General features: G+C 37.0%; 1 protein-coding gene across 6 annotated transcripts in view; it reads left to right on the top strand.

Annotated features, from left to right (window-relative positions):
- Positions 1-24,556, top strand: part of FCHO2 (FCH and mu domain containing endocytic adaptor 2) — a 115,729-nt gene that overhangs the window by 3,627 nt on the left and 87,546 nt on the right. For 2 of the 6 annotated variants that reach the window (XM_070517962.1, XM_070517960.1), the window contains exons 1-3: positions 7,676-7,906; positions 10,445-10,536; positions 22,002-22,076. In XM_070517962.1, coding sequence (XP_070374063.1) covers positions 7,718-7,906; positions 10,445-10,536; positions 22,002-22,076 — 356 coding nt within the window. In that variant the 5' untranslated portion in view covers positions 7,676-7,717. Of the gene's footprint in view, positions 1-3,443; positions 3,601-7,675; positions 7,907-8,741; positions 8,811-10,444; positions 10,537-22,001; positions 22,077-24,556 lie in introns of those variants that run through there. The other 4 variants (XM_070517965.1, XM_070517961.1, XM_070517963.1 and 1 more) reach the window with 4 other exon arrangements.

The following is a 24,556-nucleotide window of genomic DNA, read 5'->3' as shown; positions in this document are numbered from 1 at the left end:
ACTGTCTTCAAGCTCTTTTGAAAGCAGCACATCCTGCCTTTTTCTTTAGAGTTTTTCTTAACTAAAGCTATATGCTACGTTATAAATTCCTTTACTTAATAACTACATTTTGAAGAGGAAAACTATTCAAAACTTCCTACACAACAGGTGTTTTGTTGTTGATAAGTCAGTTTTTGCCACAAAGTATAGTGCCATTGATAATCAAGTAGAAAATGTTTTTCTTTTCTATTAAAATTGGGCAGCAAAAATAATTTTGATAGCAGAAATCCACACCGCTGCTTTAATATATGAAAACAGCTGTTAGCCCTTCAAAAGATTATGTAACTTTAAAAAGCTATTGACAAACATTCCAATGAGGAAGTGTCTGTGTGCTGCTGCTTTCTCAGAGTTGAGCACTAGTTTATAATACTCTTGCCGTCATCTGTGTAAACATAACTTGGCTTTGTATTTTATATAAGTCCAGATTATTTAATTCAGGATTTAAAAAACAATTTTTTTTTAAGAAATAGATTTCATAGATGATAATTATTTAAGGGGACAATATACTTGATTTAAATACCTTATAAATCTCATTTTACGTAATAATCCCAATCTGTGTAAGATCTGAAGCATTCTCCCAAAGACACCAAGTATACTTTAGTGTACATCACGTCATGATGTATATTTGTGCATGATGTGCATTTTTAGTTAGGTGACTTTTTCTAAAGATTATCTCCAGCCAACACATCAGGAATGAATGAACAACAATTATCTTAGGTATTTTTATCCTGAAGTTTTTCCATATTTCTCTTACTGTTTAACCAGTACAGAAGTCTCATTTCATTTGTCTATTGCTTTCACTGGTATTGTCATACTTTACTTTTAAACAAAATTGGAACACTTGGTTGTATATCCAAAATTTGATCTGTCATTACATGGATCAACTGAGAGGATTAAAATGTTTTTTAAAAATCTGGAATTTTTTTTTTTTTGAGGAAGATTAGGCCTGAGCTAACATCTGCCGCCAATCCTCCTCTTTTGGTGAGGAAACTGGCCCTGAGCTAACATCTGTGCCCATCTTCCTCTACTTTATATGTGGGACGCCTACCACAGCATGGCTTGCCATATGGTGCCATGTCCGCACCCGGGATCTGAACCTGCTAACCCTGGGCCGCTGAAGTGGAATGTGCGCATTTAACTGCTGCGTCACCAGCCTGGCCCCTGGAATTGTTATTAATAGGACTTTGGAATGCAAAACATTATATTTTTGCTTGATTAATCTAAATTTGGTATCACAGATGAGAGACTAACAACCATGCCCCCCCCATATTCTTTGGGGTTATTTATCCATAGGAAAATTAAAAAATATGTAGCTTTAGAAAACTAGTTGAGGTGACCATATAAACCTAGAATATAAACTTTCTCTTTATTACTTGCAATTTCCAAATATTGTAGTTTGGGGTACCTGCTTAAAGTATGATCCCTTTGGATTTAAAAAACATGTATGTATGTATATTTTGCAAAATTTACATAGTTCATTATTCAAAAGGTACAAAAGAGAATACAGTAGAAAATCTCCCTCCCTCTCTCCAGCCATCAAGATCTCCCCAAAGGCAATCCCTGTTACCAATTAGTTATGTAACTTTCCAGAGATAATCTATGTATATACAAGCAAATAACATACAGTAAGTTAAAATGTAGAACTGTTAGCCAGTTAGCCACGCCCGGATTGCACGACCGCATTGTATTCAACTGCAGCAAGCTGTGAAAATGCAAACTACAGATTTATCTGTAGTTCAAGTAGACTTGACAGGTAGGTATTATAAAACTAGAGTATTTTCGATGGCACTAAATTTTATAGCGAGGCCCTTTGATTTTTGGAGGGGTGGATTGTTTTGTATTTTGCCTTAATGGTAGGTGAAATTTGAAAATGAGAAATTGACACTGATTTAGTCTGCATAAGTTCAATTCAGGGGAAGGATTTTAGAGCATTGACATGAAAAGGATAAAAATTTGCTGTCTGGGTTCTTTTCTGGCCCTAGACCCTAAATCTCAATGGTCTAATCCTTTCAGAACGACTTCAGTTATTTCGGCAAAAGCATGGGAGAACAGGTGTGCTTGTGTCATCCTGCACATTTGGTTAGCATAAGCCTTTTGGAAGTAGTTTTTTGAGTCATGGCGTATCTCCTGAGATTATCCTGTCTGATTTCATAATTCTAGAACAGTTAACAGAAGCACCCTAATAAATCTATATACAAATATGGTGCTTTGGAGACTTATAAAGGAAAGGGAATGAGGGCTTGGCTTTAAATTTACTTAGTGTGGAAAAATTAAAGAATATTAGAGTTCGAAGAATTTTAGGTGCAATCTGGTCCACAGAGATAATAAGTTGGTCAGATGTGGGGAGAAACAAAACAGCACAGCAGCAGCTGAGACCTGTAATTATTTCTATTGGTAAAGATGCTAGAGAATGTTGCTGGAACCACTGGAGTCAGAGAGGATCACATCAAGAAGTGACTAGTGAACTGTGATGAAGTTGAGGCACGCAGTTCCGTCAGTTCCATTGGGCACATGCTCCTTGATGGAACTGCAGGAGTCAGTTATGGGAGAGATGACAAGCCCATGTCCTTGACTTCAGGGAAGAGAGGAAGGTACGCTATAAGTAAAGTAAGTTGGTGCTGCTGGGGCCTTAAAACTAAGCAGTGTTAGTTTGTAGTTGATTCTAACAACAGCCAGTGAAGATGGTTTTCCTTTTTAATTATAAGCATTATTATGTGATAGGGGAAACACAGAAGAATGCAGAAAAAATAAAAACTATCTAAAGCCGTTTCCTCTGTCCTCTAACATTTTCTTTAGAAACACAAAATTCAAAGTGGTTCTACTATATTGTTTTGTGTCTTGTTATTTTCAGATGATATTACTAGCAAGCATTTTTCTCATACTATTAAGTATTCTTTGAAAATATTTTCCGTGACTCTGTAGGTTTCCATGGAATGGATGGGCCGTAATATTTTTGACCACTCCCCGCTTGGACATTTAGGTTACTTCCAATTTTTGTTTTGCTTTTTCCATTTATGAATTATGAGGACTGGATATTTACATATTAATGTGAACAAGATGCCAGTTTAAGAAGGTAGCCTTCTCTGTTTTTGCAAGCATAGATTGAAGAGTTTTTGAGAAAGCTGGAATTTTTTTTTGTTTTGAAAGTAATGCAAATTGCATTCACTTATAGAATATTACAGAAAATTTGAAAGATAAGAAAAAATGATCTTACAAGTGTTTGTGTCTGCTGTTTTTGTTGACTCCATGTAATACCTATTTAGATGGCTTTAGGGACTTAGCTAAGTGAAAGAGGTGAATCACAACTGAAAAGATGAAAGTTGTCGTTTAAGGGGGAGGAGCGTCTGAGAGGTGAGAGAGATTTTTTAATGTGATTAGATTTATTTCCTTCACTCCACCAACAGGTGTGTTTGAGCGACTTTTGTACCTGCGCCAGGTAGTTCTGACTGTTGAGCACTGCTCATTCAGCGTCCTTCATCACCGTTTTCTGCCTTGGCGATATCTTGCCGGTCGATAGCGCTGCAGAACAGTTTTAGTGATCCTGTGTGGAAATTTCAGTGTGTGAGTAGAACACTGACTGGAAGAGATTGTCACTTGTGGTCGAATGTCCTGTTTACTTGTAGAAAAATGGCTTGCATTTATTTCATCCTGTTCTTTCTAGCGGTTTTCAAGGCCAGAATGGCAGTGGAGGGCTGTGAGTGCGTATTTGTTGAATTGCCATCAAAAGTGTCTAGAATGTTCTCTACCAGAGGGGCCATTCTTCAAAGAAAAAAGATGTCTTCAGAATTAGTGAAATGTTTTAAGCTGTGTTTTTCAGAGAAGGCAGGATAGGGTGAGACTCTTATCAAACACAGGTCAGTGTTGTGTTTTGCAGTGACTCGTCTGAGGTGATCTGAGTGTCAGTAAGACGGAGAGTTAAGGGCCGGTGTGGGAGGTGGGAGTAGTGGTGCTGAGGGGTTTATTCTTGAGGTGGTCTGGAGTTGAGAAGATTAGACATGTTTCTGCTGTTCATGCGGCTGCACCTCCTGACCCTTCTCTTCCCCCTCCAAGTTTTTTTAAAAATTAAAAAGGGTACCAGGTAAAATCAACTTTTTAATTCATAGTGTGATTATCCAATATACACTCTATGTTCTGCCTATTTTCCAACTCTTGGACTCATCGAAAGTGCAGAATATCCAGGGTTTTAATTTTTAGTGTTTAATTTACTGTTGCCTTTCAAAGGTTCTTTGAAGGAGAAGTTTCAAACCATTAACTAAAATCTCTGGGGTTTATAGCTTTGTACTTTTCCATCATTACTTTTTGTGGCTGTTAAAAACCCAGGTATGTTAACAGTTCCATTTTCGTTAAAATAGGAATTTCAGTGCATTGTTAATAGAGACATACACTTTTTTTCTTCAAGTGGAAATATGTTAGATTGTATTTTATATCTATTAAAAAATTTTTTTAAGTATAAAGTTATGTTATAAAATCAACCAGAAAAAGTTGCCTTTGGGTTTGCAAAATAGGTGTGATGACTTATTTAACCTTTCTTTTTTTAACTTTTCTGAGAAAGATTTGCCCTGAGCTAAGATCTGTTGCCAATCTTCCTCTCTTTTTGCTTGAGGAAGATTTTCCCTGAGCTAACATCAGTGCCAGTCGTCCTCCATTATATATGTGGGTTGCTGCCACAGCATGGCTGATGAGTGGTACGTCTGCAACTGGGGTCTGAATATATGAACCTAGGCTGCTGAAGCAGAGTGCACTGAACTTGACCACTACGCCACAGGGCCAGCCCCCCCCCCCCCCAAACTTTTTAATTTGAAATTTCAAGGCTGTCTCTCTTGGAGACTCTACATTAGCTCAGGAGAAAATCTGAACATTTTCAGTGACTTGCTGACCTTACTTATAACTTAATTATCTTTTCAGCCAAATTTCAGTTTAATTGATAATTTAGGTACGAAACAATGTGCATAGTATGATCTCATTTTCATATTAAAAGGCAACATGCTGCTATATGTATGGGAAAAGGAATCTGGACTAAGTAAGACACATCAAACTGTTAACCTGAGTCCTCTTAAAGTCAAGTCCTAAGAGGAGCCAGGAAGTTTGTGTTCTCTTAGAGGACCTGTATGATCTTCCAAGGATGATAAAACTTCTTTTTTGCTACTTCATATTAGGAATTATTACAAAGATTCTTAATACTTGTTTATATTGGATTATAACGTGATTTTATTTTCCCCAGGTCACAGTCAGTGGATGTTCTGTGACAGTGCTACCTCTCTGTAAAGTGCATTGAAATCAGAGAAAGATCCATCTTAGTGCACACCTCCATTGTAGTTGTCCTTCTTGGACCAGTAATGGTGTTAAATAGCTGTTTTTGTCAGTTAATAATGAAAATTTCTCTGTAAGAATTTATTGATTAAAAAGGATAAAAATATTATTTAGTTAACTTTTTTTTTACTTTGAGATGTATTTTACATACCATACAATTCACTCATGTAAAGTGTACAGTTCAGTGGTTTTTGGTAATCTTCACAGATGTGTGCAACCATCATCACAGTCAATTTTATAACATTTTCATCACTTCCAAAAGAAACCCCATGCCTTTTTTCACCTTCCTCACCTCCTCACTCCCCCAAGCAGCCCACTAATCTACTTTCTGTGTGTTCTGGACTTTAATATGAATGGCGTCATATGGTAAGTGGTCTTTTGTGACTGGCTTCTTTCTCTTAGCTCGATGTTTTCAAAGTTCATGCATGTTGTAGCCTGTGTCACTGCTTCATTCCTTTTGTGGTGGAATGATATTCCAGTACATGACTATATCACATTTTGTTTATCAGTTTGTTAGTTGATTGACATTTGGTTGTTTCCACCTTTTGGCTATTTTGAATAATGCTACTATGAACACTTGTGTACAGATTTCTTTGTCTTAACTCTTAAGTGTTAATTAAGCTAATGAATAAATTAGCTGGAAATAAGCTTGTCACAGATGAGTAAATACCTTCTTTTAAAAAATCTAGCTATTTGGGTATGGGTTTCTTTTGTAGAGCAACAATAGTGTTCTAAAATTGATTGTTTTGATGGTTGTACTACTTTGTAAATGTCTTAAAAATTATTGCATTGTACACTTTAAATGAGCAAACTGTGTGGTGTGTGAATTGTATCTCAATAAAATTTTTGTAAAAAAGGAATAGTCTAAAAATTAGAGCAGAAGGAAAAAAAACCTAACCATTGATAATCAGAATTTTTATAAGAAGTTGTAGTATACTTGAGAGAAAATTGCATTTTAAAACTGCTTGTTATGATAGCTTTTAGCTCTATTACTTCTGTATTAAAAACTTGACTTATTATTAATTTTTTTATTAGAAAGTTACTCTATGCTCATTATTGCACTTCCCTAGATAATTTGCTGTGAACAGTTTGCTGTATATGCCTTCAGATTCCTTTTGGATAAGTAGGCAACCTTTTTTTTAGTGAAAATGAAATCTTACTATGTATACTGTTTTGCACCTTGCTTTTTTTTTAAAAAAAAAAAACCTTATAGAAATGTATTTTATATATCATAAAATCTGCCCATTTTAAGTGTACAATTTATTGATTTTTTAATTAACTTTACTGAGTGGTGCAACCATTATCATAAATGAGTTTTAGAACATTTTTGCTCTCCTGTAATTAGATCCCTCGTGTTCGCTGACAGCGCTCTGTTCCATCCTCAGCTCCAGGTAGCCGCTAAGCCACTGTCTTTCTCTGCGGCTTTGCATATTTTGGACATTGTGTGTAAATGGAATCATGCACTGTGAGGCTTGTTGTGTCTGGCTTCCTTCACTTAGCAAAACGTTTGTGAGGTTCATCCCGAAATAGCATGTGTCAGTGTTGGTGTTCCTTTTTATTGCTGAATTATGCCATTTTGTGGATAGACCTCATTTTGTCTGTCCATTCGCCAGTTGGTGGACATTTAGGTTGTCCCCAACATTAGGTTATTTTTGGCTATTATGAATAATTGCATCTTGCTTTTTTCCACTGATAGTATATTTGGGCAGATTTTTTAAATTAGTACTCAAAAATCTGCATTTTTTTTTTTACTGCAGTCTTTTAAAAAACAATGTATTTTGTTGTAGGATATACTGTCATTTACTTAACCAGTAATGTTAATGGATGTTTTTGAGTTGATTGTGGTTTTTCACTATTATCAACAGTACTACAGTGAATTCTCTCTGTGTGTGTTTTGTGGTACAGATTTCTAAAAGTAGAATTGCTGGATCAAAGGGCATGAACATTTACAGTTTTAGTAAAATATTGAAGACTGGAAGACATCTTCAGTTGTAATTCTGTTTGCTAATAAAGGTCTTTTTGTCAAGTTACTTGTATGTTCATGCATGCATTTTTAGCTAGCCAAGGAAGAGCAAGTTCTGCATGCTTGAGATACCAGAATATGTTAAGAAAAGAATTTTTTTTGGTTGAAAATAAAAAATTTGGGGAGGGGGTTGAAAAATAACAGGAACATATCCACTTCAAGGTTTAGGGTGATAAAATGAATATATGATTCAGAGGTATTTCTTGTTATTTTACCTTTCTTTGAGTTAGAAGTGTTTACTGAAAATGTTGGTGGCTACTATAAAAGTTATAGAACCTGCATGGAGTACTTTTAGTAAAAAAGAAGTCCTGGGTAATCTCAGTGATGGCGGAATTGTAATGAGTTATGATAGCCAGTTTCAAGAGTGGTCTCTCCCCATTTCCCCAGAATGTTCAGTGTTCGGTGCAGGTGAAGACGCTGAAGCCGAACGAGTCTAGACCTGAGCTCCAGTGCTCCGTCTCCTACTGTATTTTTTCCGTATGCACGAAATGTGTGTGTTTTGAATACCCTGCCAGCTCTTATCAAGGCTATATAGTAAGTTTTTGACAAGATGACAGTAAAACCTGGGTTCTTTTTTAGACATCTTGACTTTCAAGTCTTTTTAAAAAAATGGTATATGTGTATGTGGATATGTGTGTAGAGTGAGGAGTCATTTGAAGTGCTAAATGATCTGCTTGGTTTGTGTCAAAGTTCACGATCAATAAAGATTTGTGTTATAGGTTTGCAAATTGTTAAAGAATATGGTGCCTACAGTCAGACTTATACTTTTTGACCTCAGTAAGTAAATGAATCCCTAGAATAGGATGAAATGACAAAGGGATTTGTAATCGTGCAGTGTCTTGTTAAGTCATTAGTGTCGTTTGAGGCAGGCTGCTTCTGCACTACATCCTTAAATAGGACGGGCTTTCCTTGTTCTTCCAAGTGAAGACCTGAGGGATGGCGTAGCCAGTACTGTTTCCGAACGTATATTATGTTACTGTCACTATGTTGTATAGTAAACAAAGAAACCTCATTCCCTCCATTGGGAGTTTTAAGTAATATGCTGTTTGGATATCTGAGTTTCCCAAATAAGTCCTTCAAGGACTTCTTAATAAGAACCCAGACTTCTAGATGTAATTTAACCTTTTCTTGATTGCTTAATGTTTACAGTGCTATAACAGTGAAACAAAGTGCTCAGGACCTTGTTGCCGCAGTCACTATATGGTCTCCAAGTTCTAGTCTCCTTTTAAAAAGGTCTAGTCTCCTTTTAAAAAGGTCTAGCTCCTTTTAAAAAAAGACAGGTTTTTGTTCTTCCCCTTGTAAGCTTGATAAATACTATTTCTTCTGTGAGTCTGCGTGCCTGTTTGGCCCTTTACTGCCCACTCATCTGATTTGTCCTTTAAATATGCAGATGCACGTTGGGAACCCAGGTAGCCTGAGCTGTGAGAATTGTGTGCAGGTGAGAACTAGTAGGTGTCAGGTGAGAGCTGTGGGGCGTGAGGGCTTTGGGCTTTGGGTTTTATGGTTTGACGTTTCAGGTTTGGTTTTGTTTCAGTTCGCTTGTTCGAGGTTCCTGTCTGTAGTGGGAGTGGGTGGACAGTCTAATCGTGTGGTTTCTCTCTTATATTCAGATGGAATGGATCTCTCCGAGGGTTCTGGCCCTTCAGGGCTTTGTTTACTGATATGCATGATGATGTTACTCTTGCTTGCTGTAGACTAGTGATAACGGTTACCTCAGACAATATTCTTATGTTGGCTGGAATAAATTTGGGTGAAAAACTCATGGAAAGTAACAAATGAAAGTTAGATAATAAATTTTTTCTTTATCTTAAACGTGAAAAATTGTAGAAGCCAAATGGAAATGTTTGAATTCATAAGAGACTATGATTTTATGTTATATTCTTCTTGATAAGTGAAAATGGATGTTCAAAATACTAAGGATATTGTTTATATTATCTCATTACAAATAAGACATTTTAATTTAATTGTATGTATGGCAGACTAATTAGGTACTTGCTCTGTTTGCTGATGAGTTTTGTTAGGGATCACTTCAATATAACTGGAAGTTCCTATGATATGTTTCCTGTTTTTGGTGAACTGTGGAAAAATAAGGTTTCAGATTACATAACTCTTGCTTACGGTATTGCTTTCTATTTCCAACAGATATATTCAGTTCTTCATTATTTTATGATCACTGAGAAAAACTGCTAACTTTGAAGAGAGTTGTTAGCTTAGTTTAAGAGTCTTACTTCACCTGTGAAATTGATACTTTTAATGTTTCTTTGCTCTGACTTGCTCATTTAGCATTTCTTGGGTTAGACGGCAGGAAAGGTTTTCTAGGATTGGGTAGGGGTCTGGTTCTGTTCTTTCCCATCAGTTAAGGGCTAGTCAATAGACTGTACTGCTTCTCTGTTAAGATTTTACCTCCTTTCTCTCTCCTCAATTGGTTCAAGTTTACTGAAAGACTTATGTTAGTGATCATAAAGTATTTTGTGGTATTCAATGCTTATGTAATTAGTAACATGCTGTCCTGACTCAGAAATCAAGATTGAGTTATTTTACAGCACGGACTTGGAGCTCAGTGATCAGGCTCCCTCACTGCCTGTTAGAGGAATTGAGGTGGGATTTGGTGATGTGCTTAACAGGCCCATGTTTATCTTTTCAAATTAGGCTGTATATTATTCCTTAAAATTTCAGACTTGATTTCATTAATGTACCCTTATGAGTGATACAGTGTGTGTACACGTGTGTGTGAATTTGTGAATTTCATTAGTGTACCCTTATGAGTGATACAGTGTGTGTACATGTGTGTGTGAATTTGTGAATTTCATTAGTGTACCCTTATGAGTGATACAGTGTGTGTACACGTGTGTGTGAATTTGTGAATTTCATTAGTGTACCCTTATGAGTGATTACAGTGTGTGTACACGTGTGTGTGAATTTGTGTATACGTATATATAATGAATTGTAAACTTTGTCAAAGCTTATAGTATTCCTTTGATACAGTTCAAAGGCATACAGTGAGCAACAATGGTTATTCTTAAGTCATTTTGATCTTTTTTTTGTTAAACTAAAAATATTTTTAAATTTTAGGGGGAAAAAAATAGTGGCTTTGATGTCCTTTACCATAATATGAAACATGGACAGATATCAACAAAAGAACTGGCAGATTTTGTAAGAGAAAGGTATGTGTTTTCTTTTTTTATAAATTGATTTAACAATAAAATGATTGTTTATTAGTTGGATTTGGATTGAAGTAGTCAAGTATACTTTTTGAAAGTACACTAGAGGGGCTGGCCCTGTGGTGTAGTGGTTAAGTCTGGTGCACTCTGCTTTAGTGGCCTGGGTTCATGGGTTGGGATCCCGGGTATGGACCTACATCACTTGTCAGCCGTGCTGTGGTGGCAACCCACATACGAAATAGAGGAAGATTGGCACAGATATTAGCTCAGGGCTAATCTTCCTCAAGTGAGAAAAAAAAAAAGAGGAAGATTGGCAATAGATGTTAGCTCAGAGTGAATCTTCCTCACCAAAAAAAAAAAAGTATACTATAAAGTAGTGGTTATCTGTCATCTGCACACTGAGGGCTAAATAGTGGCTCCAGGTGGTGGTGTTGAACTCCTGGTTTGCAAATCACTACTTCAAAATATTATCTACGTATTTTTCATTGGATGTACTAGCAAGGTGATAGAATAGAAAAGTTGACTAATTTTGTAGGATAAAATATTACCATGTCTTTAAACATGTCATTAAGTAAACACAGTAAAATAATTTGGAAAGACTAAGTTTTCTGAACTTGGAGTTTAGTAATATATTATTATAACTTTTATTTTTAAAAAGTCCTAAATATGTATTTTTAAATTCTGCAAATTTATGAAATGTGATGGTTTTTAAGACTCTTAGAATATAATAGTCAATTGAAAAACTATTAAAAATCAGTGCAGTTTGATTTGATTAAAGCTGTTTTGTGGTAACCCCCACTTGGTAATTTTTGTATGACCACATTTAAAATCTTAACCTTGACAATATAGGGATGCTCTCCTTTTAGGGTAGAATATTCTGTTCATTTATTCTTTCTATATTCTGTATCCTGTATCTGCTATGCGCCAGGTACTTGTCTGGATTCTGGGAATATGGTGATAAAGATAAAGCTCCTGCCTTCATGGAGTTACAGGCTGCTAGGAAGTGGGGAACAAGCGGTTTCCTGTAAGACCCATCCTGTCCCGGCTGTCACCTCTCTAACGGAGTTAAGAGGGATCCAGAAGCGCCAGTGCTGCAGAGAAGGCTGTCCCTCACTGGCTTCTGCATCGTCACTGGCAGGAGGAAAGGAGAGGCCCCAGAACTCTGCATTTCCTGGCGTGTCCCCTTGCCTTCCTTCTCCCCTAGTGCTTACGTCACTGCTGTCACTGTCTACCTGAGGCCATCAGGGCAGCTGTCATTATGCTTGTTAGCCTGTTTAGGTCAGTCCCCAGAAGAAGTTCAGGACTCCTGGGTCTCCCTTCTTTGCGCGGAGTCTGAGCCCCTGGTGGCCGTGTGGGCGGTGAGACCACCTGCCTTCTCCTCCCCTCCCCACTTTATTTTCCTTCGTAGCGCTTACAGCTGTCTGATAGGAGTGATAGTTGACTTATTTATTCGAGTGATAGTTGACCTGTTTACTTGTCTCTCTGTCTTGCTGCACCAGAACAGAAACCCCACAGGGCAGGGATTTTTTGGTTTTTGCTTATTGGTCTTTCGCCTGCGCTTGAGATGGTGCTTGGCCCTTAGTAGGCCCTCAGTACAGATTGTTTGATAGAATGAATCTCTAACTTCACTACCCTGATCTGAGCTGTTGTTTGCCTGAACTACAGCAAAAGCTCCTAATTGGTCTGTCTACATTCATTCTTGTTCCCCTGCAGCTTACAGATCAGTTCGTTACCTCCTCTGTTTAAGCCATTTCAAAAGCCTTCCTGTTGCCCTTAAGATTGGTCTGCGTGGTCTGGCCCCACACCACCTTTCAAACTTTAGCTCACACCGGACTCCTCCTTATTCTTTCCTCTCTGGAGATGTTGGCCATTTTTTTTGACAGGCTTCTTCCAGTCCAGGCTTGGTCCGTACTTACTCCTGTCTTCTCCTAGATAAGGCTGCTTATCCTTTAGAGGTCAGCAACGTGGTCTCTTCTCCAGGGATGCATTTCCTAATCTCTGACTACGTCAGAAACACCTATTAGAATCTCTCTCAACATCATGCATCTCTTTGTTGTATTTATAACATTTTGTAATTATTCATTCTTGTTTCTGTTTCTATGTTCCCCTATAAGGGGAACAGTATACAGTATTTTCTTGTATCCTAGTGCCTAGCACAGAGCCTAGCACAATTAGATACTCATATTTCTGTTTTTTTTTTTATGCTTTATCTCCCCAAATCCCCCCTGGTACATAGTTGTATATCTTAGTTTCAGGTCCTTCTAGTTGGGGCATGGGATGCCGCCTCAACGTGACCTGACGAGCAGTGCCATGTCCGCGCCCAGGATCCGAACCAGTGAAATCCTGGGCCGCTGCAGCAGAGAGCGTGAACTTAACCACTTGGCCATGGGGCCAGCCCCGATACTCATATTTCTTGAAGGAATGAATGAGAAAGAAAGAAGAAAAGATAGACACATAAGCATATACTGTGCACTAAGGACTTTGCATACATTATCTCATTTAACTCTCAAAACTCTTAAGTCCCAGGTTATAGATGAGAAAATTGGGGCCCAGAAAGGTTAAACAACTTCCTAATTCAGTCATTCAGACTTTCTTTCTCTCCTCCCCTGCTCCTCACTTCTCTACTCCCCTCCTCCCTCCTCCCTCCCTTCCAACAGCCTTATTGAGGTATAATACATAGAGTATACTGCACATACTTAAAGTGTACAATTTGGTACATCTTGATGTATGCATGCACTCAGGAAACCATGACCACAATCACGATAGTGAACATGTTCATCATCCCCTTGGTAATTTCTCCCTCCTGGTCCTCCTCTGTGCCCCCATCCCTAAGCAACCACGCATGTGCTTCTGACTCTTGTTAGTTTGCATTTTGTAGAATTTTATATAAATGGAATCATACAGGATGTACTCTGTTGTCAGGTGCTTTCACTCATTATAATTATTTTGAGATTGATCCATGTTGTCTCATGTATCAACAATTCATTCCTTTTTACTGTCGAGTAGCATTCTATTTATGGCTATATCACAGTTTGTCCATCATCTGTCAAAGGAAGTTATCCCTATTTTTTGAACTTTGTATTGAGTATATCAGTTTAATCATATAGTAGGTATTCTTTTGTCTGACTCCCTTTACTCAGCACTGTTTGAGAGATTCATTTGTATTGAGTTTAGGATAGTTCATTTACGACACTAATATTAAATTGTATAAATATAGCAACATGTATTTGTCTACTGCTGTTGATGGACATTTGGATTGTTTCCAGTTTTTTACTGTTACAGATAATATTACTTTGAATATTCTTGCACATGTGTCTTGATACACATCTATACATGTTTATGTAAGGTGTATACCCTGGAGTAGAATTGCCAGGTCATAGAGTTTGTGTATGTTCAACTCTAGTGGGCAATGCCAAAGAATTTTCCAAGGTGGTTGCACCAATATACACCACCAGCAGCCTTGATTGAGAGCTCCAGTTGCTCCACGTCCTTATCAACACTTGGTGTTGTCAGGCTTTTAATTTGAGCCATTCTGATAGTAGTACATTGTGACTTTAATTTGCATTTCCCTGATGATTAATGAGGTTGAGCATCCTTTCATATGTTTATCGGTCATTTGCATCTTAATCTTTTATCTATTTTTTCTGACCTCCTCCCCTTTTAAAAACAATAGAAGGAATTCTTTGTGTATTCTGGGTAAAGTCCCTTTGTCAGTTATGTGTTGCAAATTTATAGAAATGCGCTTGATTTTTATATGTTGGCTTTGTGTTCAGAAACCTGGCAATTCTTGCTTATTCTGATAATTTATCTGTAGATTCTTTTGGGTTTTCTCTGTGTATAATAATCTTCTGTAAATGACAGTTTTATCTCTCCCTTTCCAATCCTTATACCTTTTATTTCTTTTTCTCGATGTATTGTACTGGCTAATACCCCCAGTGTAATGCTGAGTAGAAATGGTGATGGTAGGCATCCTTGTCTTGTTCCCAGTTCCACGTTTCATTCTTACAAGTGATATATTTATTCTAGGGTTTTTTCCTATTATTTATCAGATTATGAAAATTCCCTTTTATTTGCTACTTTCTTTTCAGTCATGAACAGATGTTGAATTTGGTCGAATACTTTTTCTGCATCTCTTGAGATATGGTTTTCTTTCCTTTTTTTTCCCCTCCTCTTATTCTGAATTACAGTGGATTTTGAATGTTAGACTAACTTCCTATTCCTGGTATAAACTCAACTCTGTGGAGATGTATTGTCCTTTTTATATATTGGTGGATGAGTTTGCTGCTGTTTTACTTAGGGTTTTTTGCATCTATATTTGTGAGTGAGATTGGTCTGAAATTTTCCTTTCTATAAATGTCCTTATTAGGTTTTGGGATCAAGGTTTGTTGGCCTCATAAAATTAGTTGAGGGGTACACTCTATTTTTGTATTTTCTGGAAAAATTTGTGGATAGTTTCTTCCTTATGTGTTTCATAGAATTTCCTGGTAAAGCCATCTGGGCTTAGAATTATCTGTGTAGGAAGGTTTTAAATTACATATTTAATTTCTTTAATAGTTAGAAGACTATTCATATATTTCATTTCTTCTGTGAGTTTGTTATATTTTTAAGGAATTTTTCCATTTTATCTAAATTTTCAAGTTTATTGGCAAAATTATTCTTAATATCCTTTTCTGAACTTATTTAATATCTGCAGGATCTGTACTCATGTCCCACTTTTCATCTGACATTGGTTATTTGTGCCTTCTCTCTTTTTTTCATGCTCAGTCTTATTTGGCGTTTGTTGGTTTTAATAGTTTTTGCAGAGAACTAACTGTTAGCTTTGTTGATCCTCTCTTTTTGTATATTTATTTTCTATTTTGCTAACTTCTGATCCTTATTTCCTTTGTCTTTGTGTTCACTTTGCTGTTCTTTTTCTAACTTTTTGAGACGGATGCTTAACCTAGTGACTTTCAGCTTTTTTTCTTTTCTGATATATTCGTCTGTAAATTTCTCTCACGTGTTGCTTTTGTTGCACCTCACTAATTTTGAGAAATGGAATTTTCATTAGATTTACTTTAAATATATTTTAAGTTTCATTGTGCTTTCTTCCTTGCCTCCCTGGGTTATTTAGAAGTGTATTTGTTAATTTCCAAATACACGTTGATTTTTAAGGTATGTTTTTGCTATTGATTTCAAGCTTAATTGCATTGTGGTTAGAGGACAGACTTTGTATGATTTCAGTGTTTTGAAATTTGTTGACGCTTGGTTTATGGACCAGGATAGAGTCAATTTTGGTAAATATCTGCGTGTGCCTAAAAAGACTGTATTTTGCATTTGTTGGATATACTGTTCTACATGTATCGGTCATGGTTAAGTTTGTGAATTCTGTTGTTCAACTCTAATATATCCTCACTGTTTTTTTTTTTATCTTGCTCTTTTTATCAGTTCCTGAGAGAGATGTATTGAAAATCTCTCAATGTGAGTTGATTTTTGTCTATTTATCTGTGTAGTTATGTCAGTTTTTGCTTTATACATTTGAGGCCATGTTAGTAGGTGGACGCAGATTTAGGACTGCTGCGTCTTCGGGCGAGTTGAGCTCTCCCTCGTCGTGAAGTGTCCGTCGACGTCTCCAGCAGTGTGTCGCCTTGCAGTCTACCTTGTTGCTGCTGTAGTGTCGTCAGTTTGCTTTTGGTTAGTGTTTGCATGGTCTATGTATTTTTTCTTTTTTGGTGTGTCCTTGTGGTTTAGATTTGCTTCTTTCTTATATTTTTAAGGCCATTTAGACAGTCTTTGTCTTTTAATTGAAGCATTTAGTCCATTGCATTCAGTGTAATTGAAGATATATTTGGGTTCAAATCTGTTGTCTCAGAGGTTGTCAAACTTTTTCTTTGAAAGTCTAGAAAGTAAGTATTTTAGGCTTTGTGTGCCATCTGATCGGTGTTGCAGCTGTTCATCTCTGCTGTTTTAGCACAAAAGTAGCCATGACCAACACGTAAATAAATGGGCCTGGCTGTGTTCTAATAAGATTTTATTTACAAAAACAAGCAACAGGCAAAATTTGTTAATGATGCTATAGTTTGCCAACCCCTTTACTATTTTTGTAATTGTTTATATTTTTTTCTTCCTCTTTCTTGCCTTTTGGCTTTTTTCTTTTTTTTAATCCATTTTCTTTTATTACGTTGGAAGTAATAATCTCCTTTACTATTCTTTTAGTGGTTATCCTGGAGATTATAACATGCTTCCTTGACCTCTTAACTTCTAATAATAATTGGTACTTTCACCTTCTTCCTGAGTTATATGCCTTATATGCCATTTGTGTGTGTGTTTAACTTATTACTATGGAAATTAAAAGTTTTCCGTTTTTAAAAACCTTTTCATTATGGAAATATACACTTATGTGCTATTTTTGTTGTGTATTTCTTTAACTTTTTGTGTGTATGTGTGAGGAAGGTAGGCCCTGAGGTAACATGTGTCGCCAATCTTCCTCTTTTTTTTGCTTGAGGAATATTGTCCCTGAGCTAACATCTGTGCCAGTCTTCCTCTGTTTTATATGTGGGATGCTGCCATAGCATGGCTGATGAACAGTGTGCTAGCTCCATGCCTGGGATCTGAACTCGTGACCCCCAGGCTGCTGAAGCAGAGTGCACAAACTTAACCACCACACCACTGGGTCAGCCGCCTCTCTTTAACTTTTTATTATGGAAAATTTCAAACTTAGTCAAAAAAATAAGGAAAATATTCAAGATTTTATTTTTTCCTTTTTCTCCTCAAAGCCCCCAGGTGCATAGTTGTATATTCTTTGTTGTGGGTCCTTCTAGTTGTGGCATGTGGGACGCTGCCTCAGCGTGGTTTGATGAGCAGTGCCATGTCCGCGCCCAGGATTCGAACCAACGAAACACTGGGCCACCTGCAGTGGAGCACTAACTTAACCGCTCGGCCATGGGGCCAGCCCCAATAAGGAAAATATTATAAACCACCAAGTAGTGAACTATAATAAAGTGTCAACAGTTTTTAATATTTTGCCAGTCTTGTTTAAAGCAGTGGCCTGGCATCAAAGTACTAAGTCCATAGATACTTATGTATGTGTGTATGTATCTCTAACAGCTAAGGACATGAAGAAGAAGAATACTGTTGTTCATCTAACAAAATTAATAATAATTTAAAAAATGTTTTCTAATGTCTAATGCAGCTCATTTGTTCATGTCAGGTTGTTATGTATTTTATTCTTCTATATTCTTGGTATTTTTGTGTAGTCATTATTTAGATTTATTAAATTTATATACTTTTTTTCTGATATTCTGCCCTGGATCATTTTTCTTCTGTGTTTTTTTTTTTTTAAAGATTTTATTTTTCCTTTTTCTCCCCAAAGCCCCCCAGTACATAGTTGTGTGTTCTTCGTTGTGGGTCCTAGTTGTGGCGTGTGGGACGCTGCCTCAGTGTCGTTTGATGAGCAGTGCCATGTCCGCGCCCAGGATTCGAACCAACGAAACACTGGGCCGCCTGCAGCGGAGTGTGCGAACTTAACCACTCGGCCACGGGGCCAGCCCCATTTTTCTTCTGTTTTAAGAACATCTTTTTAATATTTCTTTCGATGTGGATTTGCTGGTGATAAATTCTCAATTTTGTTAGTCTGATCACATTTTTAATTTATTTTTATTTTAAAAACTTTTTATTATGGACCATTTAAACATATATAAAAGTTATACAGAAGTTATGAGCTTAATATAAAGAACTTACATGTTGCAATCACTGAGCTTCAGCACTTTCCAAATCGTGGCTCGTCTTGTTCTGTCTATTCTGTACCACTACTACTGAATTGTTATGAAGCGTATCTCAGCTTCAGAGACATTGTTTCATCTGTTGGCCTTTCAGATGTATCTGTAGAAGATAAGGGCTTTTAAAAAACATAACCACAGTATGTTATCTAATCTAAAAATAGAGTATTAATTCCTTGATATTACCAAATATCCAGTCAGTGCTCAGTTTTCCTTGGTTGTCGCATTAACCCATGCACACACACAGTTGATTTCCTCTCATTAGGATCCCAGCAAGATTATACATTATGTTTGGTTGATATGATTGTTGAGTCTCTTAATCTGTGGATCTCCCTACCCTCTCCTTTTGTTTTTGTTAAAGAAACCAGATTGTTTGTTCTGTAGAGGGTCCCACATCCTGGAATATGCTAATTGCACAGCCATAGTTTTATTTAACGTTTTCCTTTACCCTTGTATTTCCTGTAAATGGACATTCACAGCTAGTAGCTTGATCACATTTAGTTCAGTGTTTTGACGAGAATACTTCATAGGTGGCGTACACTTCCCTCGGAGGCACGTACTGTCTGATTGTGTCTGTTGTGCCGTGCTGGCAGCACCTGATGATCGTCACCTAGATCCATTATTCCGTTGGACGTTCACTGTCAGTTATACTTTTGCTGGGTGTGGAATTCTAGTTGGTAAATTTTTTTTAAAGACTGTTCTTTTAGAGCAGTTTTAGGTTTACAGTGAAATTGAGAGGAAGGTACAGAGATTTCCCATATGCTCCCTGCTCCCACACATGCATAGCCTCCCCCATTGTCAATATCACTCACCAGAATGGTACATTTTTTTTTTTATCAAAGATGAACCTACGTTGACACATCATAATCACCCAAAGTCCATAATTTACCTTGGGGTTCACTCTTGGTGTTGTGTGTTCTTTGGGTTGGACAAACGTATAATGACGTATGTTCATCATAATATCACATTGAGTATTTTCACTGCCCTAAGAATCCTCTGTCCTCTGCCTGTTTATCCACCTGTCCCCCTTCCTTGGTTTTGCCTTTTCCAGAATGTCATATAGTTGGAATTATATAGTATGTGATAGCCTTTTCAGATTGACTTCTTTCACTTAGTAAAATGCATTTAAGGTTCCTCCATGTCTTTTCGTGGCTTGATAGCTCATTTATTTTTAGTGCTGGATAATATTGTCTGGATGTACCACAGTTTATTTATCCATTTACCTACTGAAGGACATCTTGGTTGCTTCCAAGTTTTGGCAGTTATGAATAAAGCTGCTGTAAACATCTGTGTGCAGGTTTTTGTGTGGAAAGTTTTCAGCTCCTTTGGGTAAATAACGAGGAATGCAATTGCTGGATCATACGGTAAGAGTATGCTTAGTTTTATAGGAAACTGCCAGCTGTCTTCCAGAGTGGCTGTATCATTTTTCATTCCCACCAGCAATAAATGAGAGTTCCTGTTGCTCCACATCCTCACCAGCATTTGGTGGTGTCAGTTTTCCAGACTCTAGCCATTCTAATAGGTATGTAGGGGTATCTCATTGTTATAATTTACATTTCCCTGGTGACACAAGAAGTGGAGCATGTTTTCATTTGCTTACTTCCCATCTGTGTATCTTCTTTGGTGGAGTGTCTATTAAGGTTTCTCCCAGTTTGTGGCTTGTCTTCTCATTCTCTTGACATTGTCTTTCACAGAGCAGAAATTTTTAATTTTAATGAAGTCCAGCTTATCAGTTATTTCTTTCATGGGTTTTAAAGGCATTATTATACCCAAGGTCATCTAGGTTTTCTCTTATGTTATCTTCTGGGGGTTTTATAGTTTTGCATTTTACTAGATTTTTAAAAAATTCTTTAAAGATCCTTCAGTTATCTGCTGTTGGAGGTAACATCTAATGGTGGGAAGGGTTTGACTGCGTTTAGGATTTTCTTTTGCCTTTGAATCTCAGCAGTTTTTCCTATGACTTTTCCTCCACTTTTTAAAAATTATTTCCAGCTCTCTACTGAAATTGTTGATTCAATCTGATATCTCCTTGATCATAATATATAAACTCATAAAGTCTAAGATTTGTGTGTTCCCACTGGTTTTGGTTCATCTTGTCTTGTTTCTTTATGTCCTGGTGGTTTTATGAATGTGTATAAGATGTCCATTCAGGATCCAATATCAGGTTTTGAAAAGATATATGGTTTGCACTCCCTTCGAGGGTTTCCCTACTTATGGTTCATCCTTACTCCTTCCATCCTTACTAAAAGGGCATGGATTGCCCATATCCCCACTTTTGGCAGGTCTAGACTCCAGTTTTGTCTCCCTTCCGCTGTGAGGCTGTGAAAAGCTCTTCTCTGCTGCTCAGTTTCAGCTGCCTCTTCTAGATGCCGCAAGGGACAGCCTGCCCTACGTATCTGACTTGCCTCTGGATATCTTTTAGATCTTGGCCTACTGATTCTTAACTGCCCCTGTAGTTCTCTGATGCCTTTATGTTACCCCCGGCCCTGACATTTTCCTAGTTTTCCTCATTGGGAGGTTTTTGTATCAATTTACTAATACTGGAAACTGACTGACTTTTTTCTTGCTATTAAACTTATCCACTGAGATATTAATATTTCTTTTCTGTATGAACTTTTTTTAGATTGTCAAATTAATACCCTTATAGTATGTTAAAAAGATACAGAAAAGGTTAAAGGAGCATAAAAATTCACAGTGCCATCAGTGAGAGGCAGTTACTGTTAATTGCTCCTTTTTGTTGGAGAGCTAATTTTTGTGGGATGGGGTTGCGGAAGGGTTTGGAGATAAGCTTAGTTTGGATATACTGAGTTTGAGGTGATTAAGATATCTGAGTATAGTTTTGCTTGAGGCAGTTATATATTAAACAGATGGTTTGATGCAATAACAGTGTGAGGATCTGAATTTGGACGTTAAAAGCAGAAAGCTAGTTGAACTTGTCCTGGTAAATAGAAGGGCAGTGCTGGTTGGAGACTGTTCCACTGTTAAGGGCAGCACCGATTGAGAAGGGACAGGGGAATGATGGGAGAGGTAGGGTAAAACTGAAGTTTCCTATCGTTAAGAAGGCCTAGACATCCTCATGTTTTGTATTTGTAGGTTATGTGTCTATGGGAAAAATTGTTTTTATTCTGTATTTAATGGCTTTGGTTGATTTTTTTTTAAAGCTTAAAATTCTATATGCTAAATAGTAGTTATATAAAACACAGTTTTTTAATGTGAACAACTTATTTGTTAGTATTTTAGATCTAATCACAAAATAAGCCCTGAAGTTTAGGATCTCAGACTTGGTAATAATTTATATTTAATTTTGTTCAAAAATCGTCTCTTATTCTATTAAATGTGCATAATAATGAAATCATAATGTTGAAGAATAATAAAACTATATTAAGTACACCAAGAAAGTCTTAAATACAGATGACTTTCATACTGAATCAGTTTACAGAGTGAGACAGAATCCCGAGGCCGGCTTCTGTGCTTCCTGTGCAGGTACCGTTCATACTGAAGATGAAGCTGCTTTAGTTCTCTACTAGTTCTTTAGGTAGATGTGCACAAAGGGCGTTTAAAGACGGTTCAGAAATTCGTGACTGCGTACCTGCTTATTTTTAGCATAAATTGAGGTATCTTTTTGTTTTCTACAGCTTTTCTTGTATTTCGATAACTTTGCTATGTGTTTGGTCATTAAACGAGATATTATAATATGGAAATTTGATTTAACAGAGCTACAATAGAAGAGGCGTACTCCAGATCAATGACAAAACTAGCAAAATCTGCAAGCAATTATTCACAACTTGGGTGAGTTAATTTCTTCAAAGAAGTCTTTTTTAATATTTATTTGGGCAGATTCTTGAGAATATTAGGTTCCCATTGAGGATATAATAGTTCATAAATATATATAACGTACTTATTTAAAATGTGTCTATATAGGAATATATTCTTGAGAGAAGATATAATTGAACTTGCTGAATCAGTTCACGCAGTCAAAGCAAGTGAGACTTTTTCCTTTGGATTAAACTCTATAGTCATGCAGTAGGTGTAATTTTGAGATTATAAATGTTACTTGTTATTCATGTTATTCTAGTTTTCTATAAGTTCATTTAACTTCTGTTGAAGAGTGATTTTTAAAAACTCACTTAAAAATGTTTCTTATGGTTTCATATACTATCATTAAATCTTCCTCCTGAAAATTTATGTTGGGGGCCCTCCTGGTGGCACAGCAGTTAAGTTCGCACACTCCGCTTCGGCGGCCTGGGGTTCACCGCTTCAGATCCTGGCTGTGGACCTATGTGCCGCTTATCAGGCCATGCTGTGGTAGGCGTCTCACATATAAACTAGAGGAAGATGGGCACAGATGTTAGCTCAGGGCCAGTCTTCCTCAGCAGAAAGAGGAGGATTGGTGAATGTTGGCTCAGGTCTCCTGTGCCTTGGGACAAAAAAAAAATTTGTGTTGAAGAAATATGTGCTTCAAAAAATGAAAATTATTAATAATATATTTAAAATGAGATGTGCTCATAGCCATAACAGCTCTGGAAAGAATAATTGTATAATTTGAACCATAACAACTCTGGAAGAAAGTACTTAATTTTATTTAATTATCTAAAATTTGGGGAAAGGTTATATTTTAGCTAAGATGTTAAAATAATGTCTAACATTTATAAAGATTTTTACAGTGATATTTAGTAAAAGATTTCTCTGTATCAAGGATTCTGATGAATCTGTGAATCCCCTGAAATACCTTGTAAAATTTTGTGTAGGTATTAATTCGCATTTCTGATAAAGAGAGTCTATACCAGTTACCAGATTCACATGTAGTTCTGTGATCCAAAAAACTGGTTCAGAATGAGTATCTTATGAATCAGTGTTCTCTAGTGTGGTTGAGTGAATTTGAACAGTCTCCCTGCTTTGTGGCCTGGGTGAGAGGAGTCGGAGTCTCAGTTCATCCTTGGGTAGCGATGCTGCCCCTGATGTGAGTGCTGAACCCCGCAGCTGAGAGGACCGTCTGCAGCCCTGTACCCTGGCTGGTGAGGATGGGAGCTGCCGCCTTTCACCCACAGGAGAGTGGGGACTGGCAGTCTATAGCCATTTCTGTGTTTTTCCTCCCAGTTGTCCTCTACTTCTTTCCCCTTCCATTCTGTTGCTCCAACTTCACTCTTTCTTTTTCCACCTCTCTCCTCACTTTTCTGGCAGCCTCCTGTTTCTAAAGCTTTCATGTAGACATGCATCTTCTAGAACATTTCTTCTTTATTTACCGTGGTGGAAGGGCCAGAATGTAGCTGGAATAACGGAAGCTAGCTTTAACCAATTGGCCGTGGTGTTACTGTAGGAAATTCTTCCCTATTCTTAGTTACTTGGTGGGAGATGGAAAAAACATGGATTGAACAGTCTCCCTGCTTTGTGGCCTGGGTGAGAGGAGTCGGAGTCTCAGTTCCTGAGACTGTTTTTCCTGAGAATATAGTTACTGACAGCATTTCTGTCTTTGGAATGTGTGTTTCTCGTAAATAATAGGTGATAGTTTATTTTTGTGTTAGGGTCATCTATTAAGATCATAAAGATTTTAAATATTAATGATTTTGTTTACTGATGCATATTTTAGCAAGAAATTGAATTTTATCTTTCTGTATTTAGTTACATTTAAACATATTTTGGATTTGTCAGTTTTCTTTCTTAGTGCTTATTATACATTAATGCATGTTACCTGACCAAAAAAAGTTGTGTATCAAACCTTAAAAAAATGGAATGCTATTTGAAGTTCCTTAGGGAAACTTACATTTAAGAAATCTATGTTGAATGCCTTTGCAACGTAAAGAATCCTTTGGTCAATAAAGTAAAGGGAGGCTTATCTTATCTGCCTCGTGAAGTGTCAACTGTCACGCATCAGGTTGTGTGAAGTGATGTGCATGTGTTTTGCTGCTGTAATGAGTAGATACTTTTCAGGTGTCTTTTTTTATCTTGAAAATTTCCATCTAACTACTTACCAGATTTAGTGCTGATTAAATTTAAAGTGTTAGGTGAGATCTAATCAGAACAGTCCTATTCCAAGTGTTTTAATGATCTTTCAACTTCTTTATTATTGTGTAAAATAGTGGTTGCCAGGTGGCTTTCCTCCTGGGCAGGAAAAGTAATAACTGGCAGAGAGTACACGTGAGAAGTAACTTCATTCTTTACTCCTGTCTTAGGGGTTGTGCTGCTGCTTGTTTTGTTTTCTAGTAGAAGTTTTATTGTAGAGCAAAACAAGTGGTGTTGAAAATACCTGAGGAGGTAACTAGGAGAGCAGA

Source organism: Equus asinus, chromosome 9 (assembly GCF_041296235.1).
Source record: "Equus asinus isolate D_3611 breed Donkey chromosome 9, EquAss-T2T_v2, whole genome shotgun sequence".
Lineage (NCBI taxonomy): Eukaryota > Metazoa > Chordata > Mammalia > Perissodactyla > Equidae > Equus > Equus asinus.
The sequence above is the reverse complement of the archived record's forward strand: the minus strand, read 5'-3'. Positions and strand labels throughout refer to the sequence as shown.